Genomic DNA, 17795 nt, shown 5'->3' on the forward strand with positions numbered 1-17795 from the left:
TAATATCTCTGGACCTTATTTTCCTCATCTATCCACCTGTCTTTCCTCACTTATGCAATTGGATAAGGTTCTTTTCTGAGTTCTTGGAAAATACCACATTTATATGGAAAGGCAATCGAGGGCTTTATATAAATTCCACTGTGTAACATTAATAAGCCAGGCTAGGCTTATTTCAAGAAACAGTGAATGAACAAATAAGCACTTGCAATATCTGGCATAATGCCTTAAAATCAGTCAGACTTTACTGAGTTTACAGTACATTTGAAGAGATTATGGACATTCAGAAGGATATCATGAGACTTAAGTAAATCCCCAAATATCACTAAAGTAAATTGCTTCCATTAAAAGAGCAGTAAAATACAACCAGGAATTTTAAGTAACTACTTCAGATTCTAACGATTAGGGCTAAAATTTTATTTATAAAATAAAGCTTTTATAATTAACATTTCTCTTGTTCAACTTTTAAGTTGAAATTTTTTCAGTTGAGGAAATTTTTCCCTAGCCAGATCACTTCGCCTTGTTTTAGCACAGTGTATGTGGACTCATTTGCTTGGTTTTGTGAAATTCCCCTCTGATAAATCATACACTTCAATTGTCTGGTTAAAAATACACTTTCTTAGATCTCACCTTTTTATTAGCTGCTGGCTTTCTATGCGGGGAACATTTTCACAGAGAACTAAAGCTCTCATTTCATGCAGTTACTGCAGTGCATCTGATTACAAATGAGAAACAGCAAGATAGTTTTTGAGAAGTGGACGTACGATGGCCACAGACTTACCGGCTGAGTTCACGTGTCAGCTTCGGTGGGTGAGACTCCCAAACTCCTTACATGCCAGGCAACTTTCAGTTCACTTTTAAAATTCCTCCCTGGGTTTCCACCAAGCTGGGCTGATAAGCCTTCTGCTTCCCTCTGCTGACTAGATGCTTTTTAAAATCCTTTCTACAATGATGGTGAAATGAAGCATATAAAGTCATTTTTTTTTCTCTTCCAGTATCTTAGGATTTGAGACCTTCTGACAAAAGAAATAACTTATCACAAAATCAGAAAACTGAAGGGAACCAGAGAAATCATTAGCCCTGATTTTATAGATGATGCCAGTAGGCTACCTTGGGACAAAGTTTAACTAGTGGCAGAATCAGGACTCAAGTTTTGCCTCCTGACTACAAATTAATGCTGCTTTTCTTACTATTTGCTAACTGACTGTCAAGCACATTTCAGATACTGGGTGTTTTTTGTTTGTTTCTTTTGCTTGTACCTCTCCTCTCCAGAGGACATAGCTATACAGTCAGAGTTAAAACACCTTTCTTACTCTTACCCAAATCGCCACAAGAGGATGGCAGCTCCTCTTTCAGGGTAATTTTCATTCAGAAGTGATTTAGGATTTTGGAGGAGTTAAAAGCTAATGGCTAAGCTGTTATAAAAAAAAAAAGGGAGTGGGGACTTGGGGTGGGGCTCAGGGCTTGCTGAGGAAGGAGCAGCTGAAGTTGGGGAGTCCTACAGAAGGGCTGCAGGGAACCCCCAAGGTATCTGGATTGGAAGAGGACACTGAGCCTCAGACATGAACAAACTTCCATGGTACGTGGTCCACGGATTGCATAGTCTCTGCATCTGCTACTAGTCCCTCTGGTCACCATGTGCCTGCCAGCCTGTCGTGGATGTGACCATGGACACAACACTGGACCTACCAGGCTCCTCTCTTACCTTCCAGACAAGGTTTTTTGCAGGGTGAATATGTGGTTTTTGAATCATAGGCAGAAGGATGACTTTGGGTACTGGCAGTACTATTTTTACTGAAAATCTGGAGTTGCACAAATAGTTCTCTAGAACATAAAACTAAATGGATTTATACACAACAATTACACTCAGCATTTATAAGAGGCAGTACAAAATGTGTTCTGCTTCTACATGATATAAATTGTATATAATACCATGATTTAAACAATATTAATTAATTAGTTCCGTGAAATACATCTTACTCAGAACGTCTGACGTTTCCCACAATAAAGGGAAAAAATGCAGTTCTTTGAGCAGTTGGGTTTCTTTTCATTTCCAAGTTCATTTTAGTGACGGTGGGAAGATTTAAGGATAATCCTTCCACTGAAGACGCAGAAGTCAAAAAACGTCACAGGACTGTTCTGAACTCATCAAAAATGAAATTAGGCACGTGTGCTTCAGCAACCTAAAAAAAATAAGAGTTAACTTTCATAGTGTTATAAGAAGCAATTCAAATTTTTCCATATGAAAATTAAAGACACGAAGACATCCTTTGGAGCAAGGTGAATCACAGGGAAATACTGGGCCACTAATTGAAACTGCCACCTTCTGCTTCTGGTGTCCTACTGCTGGTGTCTAATTTCTTGGCACTGCTGACATCTGAAGGGATGCTATACAGCTCCCTGTCCCCCCACCCCCGCCCCAGACGTGAGCTCCTTGGCTCTTAAAGGCACTTGGATCTGCAAGGATGCACATGCCTCTGGGAAGTACTAAGAAGTAGTCTCAGGTCACCTCATAATTAACTGATGGCCAACCTCAGTCACTTGCCAGAACGGGACATCTGGCAAGTGACTGAGGCCAGAGGAGGAAGACCCTCAAAGGCAGGCATTCCTTAACTGTGCTGGGGAAGCCCTCAGAGGGGTGGGACTGGGTAAATGGGGTGGAATGTAGAACTAGGTGATCTCCAAGCACTGGAAATTGGTAGTCTTAAAGAGCAGTATTTAATTTTTTTCTGACTATAAAGTTATCACCTGCTAATTAGAGAAAATTTAGCAAATGTAGAGAAGTATAAAAAAGGAATGATCTCTGATCTAAATTCCTTACGAGAAAACTAAAACTGCTAATTATTTTGTATCAAATTCTTCCAGTTTACACACACTCAAAACTAGAATCACATAATTTTCTGTCCTTTACTTCTGCTAAATTTTATGTTCTGAATATCCTTACATGTACATCTTGGTGAACTTTTGCATATATACCCAGCAGGTAAATTTCTAGCAGTGGAATTGCTGGGATCAGTAAGATATTAAAAAAGTTTTTTAAATAGATAAAGTCAAATTGCCCTCTCCAGAGATAAGCAAATTTACATTCTCATTGATAATACTGAGAAGTCCCATTTCTTTGAAACTTTCCCAAGCACTGGGCGCCCAACATTTTACTTTTTACCCATTTTACTGTTATTTTGATTCATGTTCCTTTAATGTAAGGTTGAACATCTTCACAAGTGTTTACTGGCCACTTGTATTTCTTTTCCTGAAAACTGCCTGTTTCCTGAAAACTCCCATTTTTTTTTTTTCGGTTGGATTGGTTATCTTTTTCTTATTGATCTAGAAGAGCACACTGTAAGTTAGAAAAAAAAAGTTCTTTTGTTAATAGTTTTCCCAATTTTTAAAAAAAAATTTTGAGACATCTGACAGAGAATTGTTTCATTACATTCAGCACTTATAAGAGATGAAATCTCTAAATCCTTTGTGGCTTCCTCCTTTGGTGTTATATATAGGATGTTCCGCTTTAGCCTAAGTTCTATGAATTTTTTTTTTTTTTTCGGTACACGGGCCTCTCACTGTTGTGGCCGCTCCCGTTGTGGAGCACAGGCTCCAGACGCGCAGGCCCAGCGGCCATGGCTCACGGGCCCAGCCGCTCCGCGGCATGTGGGATCTTCCTGGACCGGGGCACGAACCCATGTCCCCTGCATCGGCAGGCGGACTCTCAACCACTGCGCCACCAGGGAAGCCCAGTTCTATGAAATTTTAAAAAATTCTAACCCCCCTCCAAGTTATAAACATTATCTGGGATTTTGATTATAACTGCAATAAGATTATAAACTAGAAAGAACTAATACTTGAGTTTCCTCATTCAGAAATGTGGACTTCAAAATTTTATAGTTTTTTCCTAAGTATTCTTTCATATCTCTTACAGAGTTTATTATTCTTGGCTATGTTATTTCCTTGCTAATTCTGTCAATAGGATCTTTTTCACATTATAGTTTTGAATTGGTTATGCCACAAGTTTCTATCGGGTATTCAAGGAAGACAAATTCATTCTCAATAAAACAAATCTGTCTTCTTTTCATTATGCATTTTAAATCTTTCATTTCCTATTCTATTGTCTGGAACCTGTACAACAGAAGCAGCAGTGAGCATCAGCATCACCATGTAACTCTTATCGTCCTGACCTTGATGAGAATGCCAGTAGCACTTAGAATTAAGTCTGACCTTGCTAGTTAATTTTAAAAGCGTCATCTTTGGTTTTTGTTATAAAAAAGTAACTTTGATTCCTAACCTACTAATTTTTCAAAATCAGAATGGCTTTTCAGCATCTATTGAAGGTTTTTTTATACTTCAGGGTCAAGCTCTCCACTCTCAACTAAAACTTACCAAAGTGGAATTACTACTGAGAAAAGAAAAGAGTATCTTAGGAAGTGGAAAGTAATCTGTCATTTTTGGAAACGGTGGTTGTATAGCACTTCAACCACGGTGTGAACTTAGCCAAACTTGCTGTGGGAAGCAGGTTACTGTAGAGATGAAAAATGAAGCACACAATCATTCTCTACCCCGACCCCTTAAGGAATTCTCCCCTGGAGCTCATCTTAGCTCCTCCTCAACAGGCTGAGCTGCAGACCGGAGGAGGGTGTGGTAGAGGGCAAGAAGAGGGAGGAAGCTGTGTTCAACCCTGTCTTCTCGCAAAGCACTGAACACGTGGAGGAGGGGGAACATCTTAGAGCCGAGCCGGGGGTAGAGCAGGGCGAGGGGCTCAGAGGTGTCCACTGGGAATGAGCCTCTGGACTTCACTCCTCATGGGTCCAAGGCCATGCTTCATACCATCTTTCTACAAAAAGGGCATTAATATTGTTCTTTATCTACTGCTTACCCTCCTGGGTAGCTTTGTGTACCGAACGTAATCCTCCAGAAACAGAAGGGCACCCACAACATCTGCAGGCATTTCTGGTATCTTCTGGCTGCAACAGAGAACAGTCTGGATCGGTTAACTGCTTTGTACACAGTGGACCCTCAGTCAAAATACTGAAAGACTAAAAAAATGACAGATGACTAAATGAAGCCAAAGTAGAGGCACATCTACAGCACCTCCTCCTGAGTCACAGCAAGCCAGATCTTGCTGGCCTATCTTCAGAACACAGCCCGGAGGATGGAATCAAACTTCTCTGAACGGCCTACACGGGGCTTCACCACATGGTGCCTGCTGACCCTTTAGGGTAGCGGAGAAGGAGACTCAGGACCCAGCATCTCATGCAAATAACTTGTTTCTATCCCAGAAAAGCCACATTTGGGGTGGGGGAGGGGAGAACTAAATGTTTACAAGCTTTATATCACGTAGGAACTTCCGTGCAATTCGTTCCATTACACACCAGGAACTCGGGCTATGCTGCCCACGAGGTGCTCCCTGACACTCCACTGGAGGGTGGAGCCATCCCTGGGCAGTGGCCCAGTGGGAGGACACGGGCTCACTGAGGTCTGAGCGCAGTGTCCAGGATGGCAGAGGGGCAGGCCTGTACTTTCTCCCCACGGAGCTTGCTGATGGTGGTTATGACGCATTCACAGTGCGTGCTCCCAGGGCTCCTCGGCAGAGTGACTAAGGATGGGCACACCTTTAATTGCCCCAAACAAGGAGATGTGCCCCGACCTGCTTTACAGAGCAAGGTGAGCAGTCAGTTCCTGTCTCTACCAGGGGGATGATAAGAGGAATTTGCCATGCGAGGTTCCCAGCCCATTCTGTAACATCAATTCCATTTTTTCCTGGTTGGCCTTCTGTACCTTGTACACTGCTCCACTGTGGAGCGGATAAACTGGCCGATCAATGCCAGGAACTGTTCTGTGTACCGGGAATGAAACTGCTTCAGCAGGGTGAGCAGTCCCAGCACGAGTGGCGGCCAATCCACAGGGTCGGCAGGTTTTCGGCAGACCATGCCTGCAAGGACCGACAAATTACAAATTACCAACAAGCGAACTGCTTGCCTTAGGCAACGTTCATTTAGTATGAATGTTCATGAATGTCAAAACGTCTGGGGCCCACATCATCACTGGCAGGTGATTACGTGAGGGAATGATAATCCAGGACTACGTTTTGAATTAGGCCCAGGATTTGGTGGAGGCTTCTAGTGGTCTGAAGGATTCAACATCCTAAAATGGGTACTAATTTTTATAATTACCATCACTGTTTCTTTTGGATTATATAATTAATGGATGCAACTGTAGAAAAATTTAAAGATATAGATAAACGTAAATGAGGAGATAAAAATTGCCTAGAATTGGCTTCTGTTAATGGCAGCATGGCATACTAAATACCTTGAAGTACTCTCTTAAATGAAAACATTCAAAATGCTGGATAAAATTTTAAAAGTATCTTTAAACACAAGGTTAAATGTTACACAAGAAAAGAACGTGCAGAAATCAGGACAGTCGAAGAAGGAAATATGTCAAGTGAGTGAGTGAGTGCCAAAGCTGGCCTTTTCACTAAGGATTTCTGCCCAAATCTGGAGACCTTGACCTTCTGCCTGAATGGCTGTATGGGGAACAGGAGACAGACCACAATGTTGAAAACAAAACAAAACAAAACAAAAGGACGTGGTCCAGGAAGATCCCACATGCTGCGGAGCAGCTAAGCCCGCGCGTCACAACTACTAAGCCTGTGCCCTAGCGCCCGTGAGCCACAACTAGTGAGCCCGCATGCCACAACTACTGAAGTCCACACGCCTAGAGCCCATGCTCTGCAACAAGAGAAGCCACTGCAATGAGAAACCCGTGCACCGCAACCAAGAGTAGCCCCTTCTCGCCGCAACTAGAGAAAGCCCGTGCGCAGCAACAAAGACCCAACACAGCCAAAAATAAAAATAAATTAATTAATTAAAAAAAAAGGCAATCAACCCAATTTAAAAATAGGCAAAAGACTTGAACAGACACTTAACAAAGAAAAATATAAAGAAAGAAACAAAAAAGATATAAAGAACGGCCAAAAAGCACTTGAAAAAGTGCTCAACATCATTAATCATCAGGGAAAGGCAAGTTAAAACTATAATGAGATACCATACACACTCATTAGAATGGTTCAAATTAAAAAGACTGAGATGGCCAAATGCTGATGGGTTGTAAAATGGTACAACCACTTTGCGAAAAGGATTGGCAGTTGATTAGAAAGTTAAACTGGTCAGACAGACCCGCAGATCCCATATTTGGGTTTTTGTGAAGACTGGAAAAACCTACTTAAGATGCCAAAACAAGTTACCTAACCCAGGCCTTGGCAATTCCAAATTACTCAATGCCCACTGCAAAAGACTCTAGCCATACTCAGAACATGGAGAAGTAATCCTTTCCAGGTGGAGAACAAAAGTGATGTTTACAACAAAAACTTCCTCTGAATGAGCACCACAGAGATTCTTCCTTAAAAGACCAAGGCAGGCGTGCTGTTTCTCAGATCAGTCTTGAGAACAATGCTTACAAGGTTAAATAAATGTTTTTAGGGTCCACAAACATGCTGATGTTCCTTCCTCAGTCCTGCTTTTCTTTAATTTGATCCCCGACTTAACACATCAGCCTAACCATGAAAAGTACTGTAGCCAGGGGACTTCTCTGGTGGTAGAATGGGCACAATGCAGGGGGCACAGGTTTGATCCCTGGTCAGGGAACTAGATCCGCAACTAAGAAGTCAGCATGCCGCAACTAAGAAGTCAGCATGCCACAACTGAAGAGTCTGCATGCCGCTACTAAAAAGTTCCCACATGCCACAATGAAGATCCCACGTGCTGCAACTAAGACCCAGACGGCCAAAATAAATAAATAAATATTAAAAAAGAACTGTAGTCAGGTATACATACATTTCTAAGACACTTAACAGTTTTGTTCTGTTTTGTTTAAAGATCTGGGAATTCTGATCTTCCACTATCACTATTCCACTGGAATAGTGACATATTTCCCATAAGGAGTTGTATAATCAAGGAGCCTGACCTTAACCATACATGCAATGAAAGAAATATTACCTACGAACGAGACCACTGAACAAACAGTCTTAATGAAAACAAGGTATCTTCATGCACTGACAATTCACCATTATAAAGAAGCATATATTCTTATTTTGTAATAACACAGGGACAAGAGAGGGAGGTCATGAATCTCTGAATCTTGAGATGAACTTTTAAGTCCATCTTGGGATGGTTCTTTACATTGATTTTGACCAACATACAGAAAAGGATCCAGCATAAGATAAGCATTTGCTCTGTGAGAGGTACTGTCATAGGTATTTTTGAAATCTGCTTGGCCTGAGAGGTTAAGTAACTTGGCCAAAGTCACACAGGTGATAAGTCATGAAGCCAGAATCCAAACACACACGTGTTCCCTCCCTCTTATGGCAAGGACTTAGGGCGCCACCATGCCCTGCATTCTGTGGCTGTAACAGGTATTGTTACTGGGGCTGTGTCTGGAATCAAGGAATCTTTTTGAATGAGGGAATAAAAACCTTACAGAGAATCCACATCTTTATCCTAAAAAAAGACCTTTTGGAATAGGAAGGGAAATACTTGAAGGAAGAAATATATTTTGGAATTGCTGGTTAAAAAAAGTATATGGTTACATTCATGGAAAAGCTCTTACAATACTTTCAGAGTAAATTAAACTCTACAGCAGACTCTAAAAATCTCTACTTAGATATAAAGTTTGGAGACAGAGGAAATACCCGGGAATCTTCTAAAAATGTTCAAGATAAAGTCAATGACAAAAAAACATTGGGTTATATCCTTGGACAGGACAAATATACTGATAGCCTTTGGTATCTATTGTTTGTATCAAGTATTTTCAAAAATAAAGTACTGGATATCCCTGGATTAGTCTCCTGTATGTAACTATATTTTTACTCTTCATACCAAAGTTCCAGATACACAGTAGGCACATGACACTTGTTGAAAGAACATTAACCAAAAAGAAGTTTCTTTCCCACCATAATCAGCTCCTTAAAGAAGAGAGAAGCAAAGGTCCCACACATTTTACAAGTTGGATAATCAGCCACTGTAAATTAAAGGTGGATTATACTTGGTTGATATTAAATCCACCGTCTGCATCATATTTCAGAGGCCCAAAGACCTGGATTTTATAAACACGCAATTAACTATGAAAGACCTCATGTGTGACATAGCATTCTATACCAAGAGCTGTTTGGTTAGATGTTAATCTACCGTTATTGTTCCTTACTGCAAAGAATAAATGTCATACAGTACCTAGGTTTTTGCTGTACTGAAGTTTTGGCAACTGGGCGATCAAGAATAGAAAGTTGACAACCGGGAAGTAGGGTAAGCGTTTTGTTGTTATGTATATCTGGAAAGAGAAGGGAAGAGATGGGCTCTTCACATCACAATACCACAGAACACACTTTCAAAGGGAAGCTGCCATTTATTTGTTTGCTCTTCTGACTGCTGAAAACTAGAATGGTTCCATTAACTTGCTGCCTTCAGGGTTTTATTTAACACCACTGACCATTCCCCCACCAAACAGATACCCACTTGACAATTAGCCCTGTTGGGATGGGAACAATTTTGCTTAGATTAGCAGTTACCCCCCCCCTGAATCCTGTTAATGTCAGCAACAAAAGGAGGGGAGAAAAAGGCCATGAGCAAGAAAGTCAAGGCAAAGCTGGAAGGAGGGCAGAGGGAGGGAAAGAGAAAGAGGGAGAAAGAAAGAAGGAAAGATTCGCAGAGCAGTGCGTGGCGGCGTGTAAGCAGGAAGCAAGCAGATGTCTCTTTGTCCAGTGGCTTTCCCGCAGGCAATGCCACAGAGCAGTCTCTGGATGTAGCATCACCCCAGTTCACGGGGCAGAGAAGTACAGTCAGAACACACCCAGCCGTCTCCCTCCTCCCTGTTGGACTGGTTCCCTGGGAGGTGGGGTGGCATCCTGGCCAGGAGCGCCAGCTCTGGTCAGACTGCCAGGCTCCATCGCTGGCTAGTGTGGAGCCCTGGGAAGTTATCAACCTCTGAGCCTCAGGATCCTCCCCCAACAAGGGCACATTTAAGGGACTGCTTTGAGATCAAGTGACAGCACCCATCGTGGGGTTAACACAGTGCTTGGCACATAATTACAAAATGTTAGGTGCTATTTAGGTTCATAATTTTTTACCCCAAACCCAGGGGATTGTATAGATTTCAGAATTTCATATTACAATAAAGATTTTAGAAAGGTAATATAGAGTCTAGGGTAACAACCTGTAACGAAAGTTATCAGTATTTCGGCATCAAAACATGAAAATTCACAGGAGTATAAACAGCCGCAAGTCAGTTTGGGACAGGTTTTGGCACCAAGTGAGATCTGGCACCAACTTGTGGAAAAAACTTTCAGTTCTCAGAGGTTTATGGAGATCAGAATTGCAGAAAAGGACTTGTGGCCCCAGACTGTGATTGTGATTACTGTCAGCCACAGAGGGAAGTATCTTTGGGCAAGAAGGATCAATGCCACCATTTAGCTGCAGTTCAAATACCAACCCGCAGAGAAACCTAAAACGCATCTCCTATAGATATAGCGCTTTTCACTTTTCAACGAGTTCTGACAAACACTGTATCACTTGATTCCCACAGCCCCGAGTGAGGCAGGGACGGTGTGATCATCATATTACACGTGGGAAACGGGAGCCCAGAAAGGGCGGGAACTCAAGAGAAGGGAGGCTCCAGGATGGGAACCAGGTCCTCCCAGTACCTGAGCACAGCGATCTGGGCCAGATGGCCTTAGGTACCACACTATCCCTCACCACACCATCATATATTTTAATCGTTAACCTTGTTCAGTGGGTTGTGGATGCCAGCTGCCTCCAGGTAGGCTGTGATTTCATATAAGAGTGTGTTATCTTCTTTGGGGTAAGGAAGTGAAGGGTCCTGGTAGTGGGCTTCAATATCTGCTAGGAGAGCCCTAGATGAAGGTGAAGGAAAACAAAAACAAAAACAAACAACAGTGATAAACATTAGAGATAAAATGAATCTAGACAACAGTTAATACAAGCTATGATCTTCCAGGGATCCAGTGTCCTCACCTGTAAAACAAGGGCTTGATCCTTCTAATTCTCAATTTCCCTACCTGTGATTGGTTACAAATGGAAAATTTGACCTAGAATTACATTATCTTTTGGAGTTCACCCAAATCAAATGCTTTCACCATTCAAAGTTTTATGAATTGACTGAACTGCTTTCACTACCTACTTTGTCAAAAGCACTGACTTTGTGACCAAGAAGCACAGATTATTTATCTTGAAGCAGGAGGCTCGAAAAGAGAGCAAGCTGAAGGAGAGGTAAAGGGTGTGGCTGTGCACCAGGATGCGTTCTCACAGCCACACCCGGGCATCAGTGCGCTTCCACCCGCCCTCAGAAGAATTAGTGACTCAGTCCTGTGGAAAGCCAGGTGTGGATTTTGGTAATAATTGCCTTCTCAGTCTGTGCAAGTACCTAGCATGGTGTCTGGTGTGTATTAAGTGATCAATATATGTTGGCTGAATAAATGAATCTATCAAAAAAAAGAAAAAAAAAGAGAGACAGACCAAGACAGATTTGATTACCTATGGGAAGAAAGCCTGTAAATTCAGAGAGCCTTCTCACTCAAGAAGAATTTAAAAGAGCAGGTATTGAACAAGAAACTGGAATGCTAATCGATGATGAACAATCCAGGCCCACAGCTGGCTGTTTCAAATGCCGGCACTTACTTATTGAGATTCTCCAAAGCAGCTGCCAGATGTTTGGAGTCAAACCGACAAGAATAATTTAATTCATTGGCAATCTGTTGTCTCAGAATCTGCATCTGCCCAACCTGTGAACAAGCAAGAGAGAGAACAGGTAAACTACACAAGGATTTCAAACAGATAGCGAGGAGACAGACAAAAAGATGACGAGCTTTTATTGGAAGGATCACAACATTCTAAAGAAACATTCAAGGATTTCCTGGACTGCCTCTATGGCTAAGGCCAGCATCATCCCTAACGGAGCAGAGGACCCTTCAAGAAATGTCTGGAGAGATTCCTGTACACCAACTTCAAAATAGCCCTGACGTCTAACAGTTTACAAAGTGATCCATTAATGCTCAATTGTCCATGGATTAAAGGTGTGTGTTTTGAAGCTCTATTTTTGATCTTTTGGAATAAATTCTCCATGTTCAGTACCCACTAATGAGAAGCCCTACTTCCTTTATTTGTCCTGAACTGAAATTTCTCAAGTCCTAAGGATGTCATTTCACTCTAATATTCGGTCAATATAAGCCTGTCTACATCACTCAGGATTACAGATCAAGAAATAATCTAGGTAATAAAATAATCTACATACAATCTTCCAAGAAGGCCCTTCTAACAATGATAACCCCGAATCCGGAGGTTCTTAACCTTTTGTTGGCACCTTGGACCTCTTAAGGAATCTAGCGAAGACTATGGACATTGTCTCAGAATAATTCTTTTGAATGTACGAAATAAAACATACAGGATAACAATGGAAGCCAATTGTAACAAAATGTAATTCGCAAGCTATTAAAAGAATGGATTTGTGACCTGGAGTTATGCTAACACAGTGGATCAACCATTGTAATTTCCAAGTAATGATGAGCATAAAGGATATTTGGAGGTATCCATGGCGACTGTCAGGTGTTAGGGAACTATCTTTGGGTCAGTTTGAGGTAAGAGTTCAGCTGGCTCTGACAAGTTCAATTTGTTGGTATCATAAAGTCAATAGTATACCCTAACTTTTTATGCAGTAAATTCCTTCTTTTTTCTAGAAAAGCTATCCCTAAAAGATTAGTAAAGGGGAGAGGAGGAATACGAAGGGAGGTTGTTTAGTAATGATGGCAACAATAAAGAAGAAATGAACACACTTCCTCTGAGTTGTTGGGAGCAGAGAAAGGAAAAAAAAGAGTAGTCTTCTCTAAGAGCGAAGAAAAGGTATCATTTAGATCAATGGACCTTATAACAGTTAAAAGTGTCAAACGACCTCAAATGTACTACCTTCGATCACTATTCTTACGAGGCTACTCTACTTATGTCAAGAAAATAAAAGTGAATCCAAAAAAATGCTATTTGTAAGTAAGAAACCTTTTATTAACAGAAAACTATTATTATTTAAAAATTAGAATAGGGCAAGGCCAAGAAAACAGTGGGTTCTTCCAGGCCACTCAAAAATGTCCCTCCAACCTTGTCTCTGCCCATATAATTCCTTGCTTAATTCTAGATACTCTATGTCAAGGATTCCCTAGAAAATACCAATCTGGAAATGGAAAAAGAAATAAATGCAGTTTAATGCAACTTGTTCTTATTTAAATAAGATCCTGGAGAGGTTAAGGAGCCTGGGAGGTGATAAGCTCATTCTACCTATTTGTTCGCCTATTAGAGAGCTCTGGACTGTCACTCTTTCTCTCTGTGATTTCTCTAGAGCTGCACTGACCAAGAGAACAGCCACTGGCTGCCTGTGGTTGTTTAAATTTAAACAATTAAAATGAAATAAAATTTGAAATTCAGGTCCTCACTCCCCACAAGCCACGTTCTAAGTGCCCAACAGCTCCATGTGGATAGTGGCTGCTGTCACTGTTGAACAGCACAAGTATTTCCATGCTGTTCCAGATTATTATGCCCATTTAGTGACTGCAGGTTCCCTAATTCAAGACAAAAAGACAAATTGGTCCTTGGGGGTTTTAATGTAAAGATCAGTGATTTAGACACAAGACTTGGCTACTATTGAATTACCAGCAATTATTGATACAACTAACAGTGGTCCATAATAGTCACTGGGAAACCTCCAAAGCCTCTTCTAAGCATCTCTGTAATCTCTCTTGGCTTCCTACAGAGGTGAGACTCAGGCCAGTCCAGATTAGGGTGGCAAACTGACAGCAGCTCATTAATGAACTTGTTACATAAGGATGGAATATAGCTGAGGGAGGAAAACTTCTATTTCCTTCTGTGAAAGCACCTCTTGCCAAAAGTCATTTCAAAATGAAAGTTTTCTTCAGTGAAAGAAAAACAATAAATAGGCCAATGAAAAGCACAGTCAAGAACAGCCAAAGATCAAAAGAACTTAGAAATAATGACAAACTGAAATGTTGTGTTTTTGTTTTGATGGCCAAAGAAAGAAAAGTGGCTTTCTTTGGGCAACCAAGTTACAAGAAAATAATAATTAAAAAACCATAGCCTTGTTTCTCCCCTCTCTCCCACGACATACCTTCATGATAGCTTCCAGATAAGCGGTCCATATCTTCTGTGTTTTGGCAATGGCAGAAAAATAAATTTTATTCGAATTTGCTGAAAGGTTAAAATATGATTTTCTATTTAGTAACTTTGGAAAGGCTACAGTGTTCTCTCTACCTCAGCCTCGTTTTAGAACACTTACCTACAATGCTTTTTAGGGGGCTGATGGCATTCATGAGGGTTTTTAAAGTATCCTGCACAGTTCTGTCTCGCAAGATAATTTTCTGAAACATGCTGAGGAAATTCTAAAACAAGAAGGCATGATCGAAGAGCAAAACATAATGAATAAATACTACAGTTAACTAAAATGCTATGCAGAACACAAACTAGCTGCATTCACACAACGCTACAAATAGGATGACAGGGAAGCAGCAACTTCCAGTTCCCATCAGAAACACCCCTGTTAGGAGGAGTTGCTGGTTTCCAAGATGAAATTCACAAGAACAGTCTACCCATAAAAATACTATGCTGGCCAAAGAAACTCCAGTTTATTCTCAGTTCTTATCTATTTAACAGGAGTCATATTCACATGCCTGATATCAGTCTAGGAAAGCACGAAAGAAAGGTTAAACGAACTACTCTCTTCTCCGCCAGGGTAGCAGAAAAACGCACGAATGCCAAAAAGCTCACCTGTAACTCTTTGACAATCATAAAGCACAGAAGCCTGTCTAACCCATTCAGACCGAAAGTCCCCAAGGTGTTCTGGATCTCTGAGAAGAGGCGGCTGCTGGTCACCTCTTGATGGGTTTTCATATCATACCAAGTATTCAGCTGGTCAATGTGGCATGTCATTCTAAAACAAAAACAAAACAAACTCAAAACCCAAAAGCAGCTCAGAATTCATCCTGAAGGGATGTGGGATGCAACAGGATTAGGGGCATTGGATAGGAAGAACAATGGTTTCATGATTTGCGCTTTAATAACCTCTGCATCTAGGCACCCAAGACATCTCACGGTGAACGTTCACTGGGCCAGAAAGGCAAAATTCAGTTAAATCACCTCTTCCTGCCCTTGCTATGTGACCAGTTTGACTGCTTCATTTCCAATGGGTTGGGCTGCTGTTTGGAGTCCTGTCTTGAGGACAAGGCTAGATTCGGCCATCAGGCTGGAAGGCTTTAGAGCCCTGTTGTCTCTCTGGAGGGTCTTTCTTTAAATATCCAGAGACTAGGGACAAAACACAGTCTTGTGTCATTTCCAATTTGGTAAGAAAGGAACTTCGAATCCTTGTGTCCTCACATCTGAGACTATGATGACAAAGCCATTTCCTCTTTCCTCCCAGTTCTGGTCATTGACCAGCGATTCCCTTTTAGACTCAGGAGTGTGACGATGGCAATGATAACAACCAACAACGTTTACCGAGCGCTTCCTATGTGTCAGGCACTGGGCCAAGACCTTTCCGTGTGCTCACACTTCATCCTCAGAATAGCTGTGATGTACGAGCTGTTTGACCTTCATTTTATAGATGAAATAACCGAGGCTTCCAACACCATACCCATAACCACCATTTTAATGGTTCTCAAATGTTGGCGTACGGACCTAAATCACTGGTAGAGCATGTTAAAAAACAGACGCCCAGATCCCATTTCTGGAGAGTTGGATTGGGTAGGTCTGGGGTGGAGTCCCAGCCTCTACCTTCAACAGCCTCCACAAAATAATATGCCCTCAATCCTAAGAGCCAATACATATCTTTACTGAAATGAGGCTTGGGAGGGAATTAAAAGAGGCTCAGGAGCTAGGGAATTTTAAATTTGGAAGTAAATGGAAGAACAAGATGACTTCCAGAGCCACAGTCTACTTTCAGGCCTCAGTGTCCTGCTTCCAGCGCTCAGTGTTGGCACTTTGAATGCGTCAGTTGAGAGGCTCCCAATTTTGATGATGAAATCATATACGACATGGAAATCCCAATCATGCTTAATCCTTTCTGCCAGTATTAACACGGCACTAGGTGAGTCAGGCGGACAGTTTTCTAGGAGGGCTTCGGTGACCAACCCATGGGTGCCCAAGAGAAGTCAAAGAGCGTTTCGGATAATTTACTCTTTCTGGCCCATGAGGCATAGACAGAACTCATTTCTGCCGAAGGTGACATCTGGTTTGTGAAGCTTCATAAGTTTCGAAGGACAAAATCAGCCTGAATTTGAAGGTAGTATAAAGAAGATGTGTGATACGGACATTCAACTTACACAAAGCCAACTACGCACGCACAGCTGAACTGAAAAAGAAGAGAAATCATCTTTCCATGGGTAAGCACACCAGGCGGAATGACTGAACAAGCACGACCCAGGGGTGAACATAAGACAGCAGGCAGGAGCCTGCTTTCCCCTTGGTTGGGCTTAGTACCAACTGCTTCATCAGAGGCTCAACTGAAAAGAAATGAGGAAAACTAGCTCAGCTGGACTTCTGAGACAGGCAGTGTCAAGCCTCCACTGTGGTGCCCACCTGAAATATTCTCAGGGCTGTTTTGATTATGAGATTTTCACCCACGTGACTGTATATAAACTGTGAGTCATGGCTGCAAGTCTGCCCTTGAATGACACATGCTTTAACAGTTGGGTTCCAGAGTCAGAGCACCTGATGTGTATTCTGGGTCCACTGTTTATTAACTTCTGGGCAAGTGATTGAGCTTTTCTGTGCCTCAGTTACTTTGATTTAACGTGGGACGATAACAATGCCTACCCCTTAAGACTGCTGTGATGAGTAAGTGAAGGATGTGTGCCAGGGGCTAGGAAGAGTGCACAAGGTGAGTGCTCAAGAAATGCTGGTCCTGGGACTTCCCTGGTGGCGCAGTGGATAAGACTCTGCGATCCCAATGCAGGGGGGGCCCAGGGTCGATCCCTCGTCAGGGAACTAGATCCTACGTGCACCGCAACTAAGAGTTCACATGCCGAAACTAAGGAGCTGGTGAGCCACAACTAAGGAGCCCACGTGCTGCAACTAAGGGGCCTGCCTGCTGCAACTAAGACCTGGTGCAGCCAAATAAATAAATATTAAAAAAAAATTCTGGTCCTTATGCAGAAGTGCCTGGGTGGGGCTAAGAAACAAGGAGGTCATCTTAAAAGATCAGGGTATGAGCTGGCAAGTGCAAGAGCCAGTGACTGCAATGCAGGAGTGTGCCATAGGTACACAGGCACAGAGGAGCAATTTGGAATTTTAAAAGTTTTAATTAAACCAGAGAGTCCACAAACCCAAGTGAGTAAAATGTCAGCTGGAAAGCAAGAGAAGCAGACTAAAATAAGAGGTGGCCGAACAGACCTTATAATTGTTTTCATCTATATGTCTTTGGACTGGGGTCTCCTCAGTCACACTGAGGAAAACATGCAGTCTCAGAAAAAGTGAAGTTAATAAACCCATTAGAAAGGCTCCAATTGTGGCAGGAACAAGGGTGTGATCTAAGTAGATGTGATATACGTTTAGAGAGACACTGTCCATGGCGTTCAAAGCCCAGTGGAATTCAGATACACCTACTTTGGGTCCGTGATCCGCAAGATTTCTCTGCAGAGTCTACCAATAAATGTTACGGACTCATCCACAGGGGTAAACTTTGGTATTGGAATATGTGTGGACTGGTACATACTTTGCCAGTCTTGAATCTAGGAAAAAAAAAAAAGA

General features: G+C 41.9%; 1 protein-coding gene across 5 annotated transcripts in view; it reads right to left on the reverse strand.

Moving 5' to 3' along the window:
• Nucleotides 1-600: 600 nt before the first annotated feature.
• Nucleotides 601-17795, reverse strand: part of WASHC5 (WASH complex subunit 5) — a 53612-nt gene continuing 36417 nt past the window's right edge. The window contains exons 20-30 of one of the 5 annotated variants that reach the window (XR_009536573.1): nucleotides 17652-17776; nucleotides 14820-14982; nucleotides 14332-14434; nucleotides 14164-14243; nucleotides 11676-11779; nucleotides 10762-10891; nucleotides 9216-9312; nucleotides 5767-5920; nucleotides 4865-4952; nucleotides 1978-2180; nucleotides 601-1013 (exon numbers count right to left, since the gene is read on the reverse strand). Coding sequence is in view for 2 of the 5 variants with exons in the window: in XM_060128587.1 (XP_059984570.1) it covers nucleotides 2124-2180; nucleotides 4865-4952; nucleotides 5767-5920; nucleotides 9216-9312; nucleotides 10762-10891; nucleotides 11676-11779; nucleotides 14164-14243; nucleotides 14332-14434; nucleotides 14820-14982; nucleotides 17652-17776 (1101 nt within the window). In the remaining 3 variants the exon portion in view is untranslated. Of the gene's footprint in view, nucleotides 2181-3160; nucleotides 3335-4371; nucleotides 4509-4864; nucleotides 4953-5766; nucleotides 5921-9215; nucleotides 9313-10761; nucleotides 10892-11012; nucleotides 11053-11671; nucleotides 11780-14163; nucleotides 14244-14331; nucleotides 14435-14819; nucleotides 14983-17651; nucleotides 17777-17795 lie in introns of those variants that run through there. The other 4 variants (XR_009536574.1, XR_009536575.1, XM_060128587.1 and 1 more) reach the window with 4 other exon arrangements.

This window comes from Lagenorhynchus albirostris, chromosome 17, assembly GCF_949774975.1.
Source record: "Lagenorhynchus albirostris chromosome 17, mLagAlb1.1, whole genome shotgun sequence".
Classification (NCBI taxonomy): domain Eukaryota; kingdom Metazoa; phylum Chordata; class Mammalia; order Artiodactyla; family Delphinidae; genus Lagenorhynchus; species Lagenorhynchus albirostris.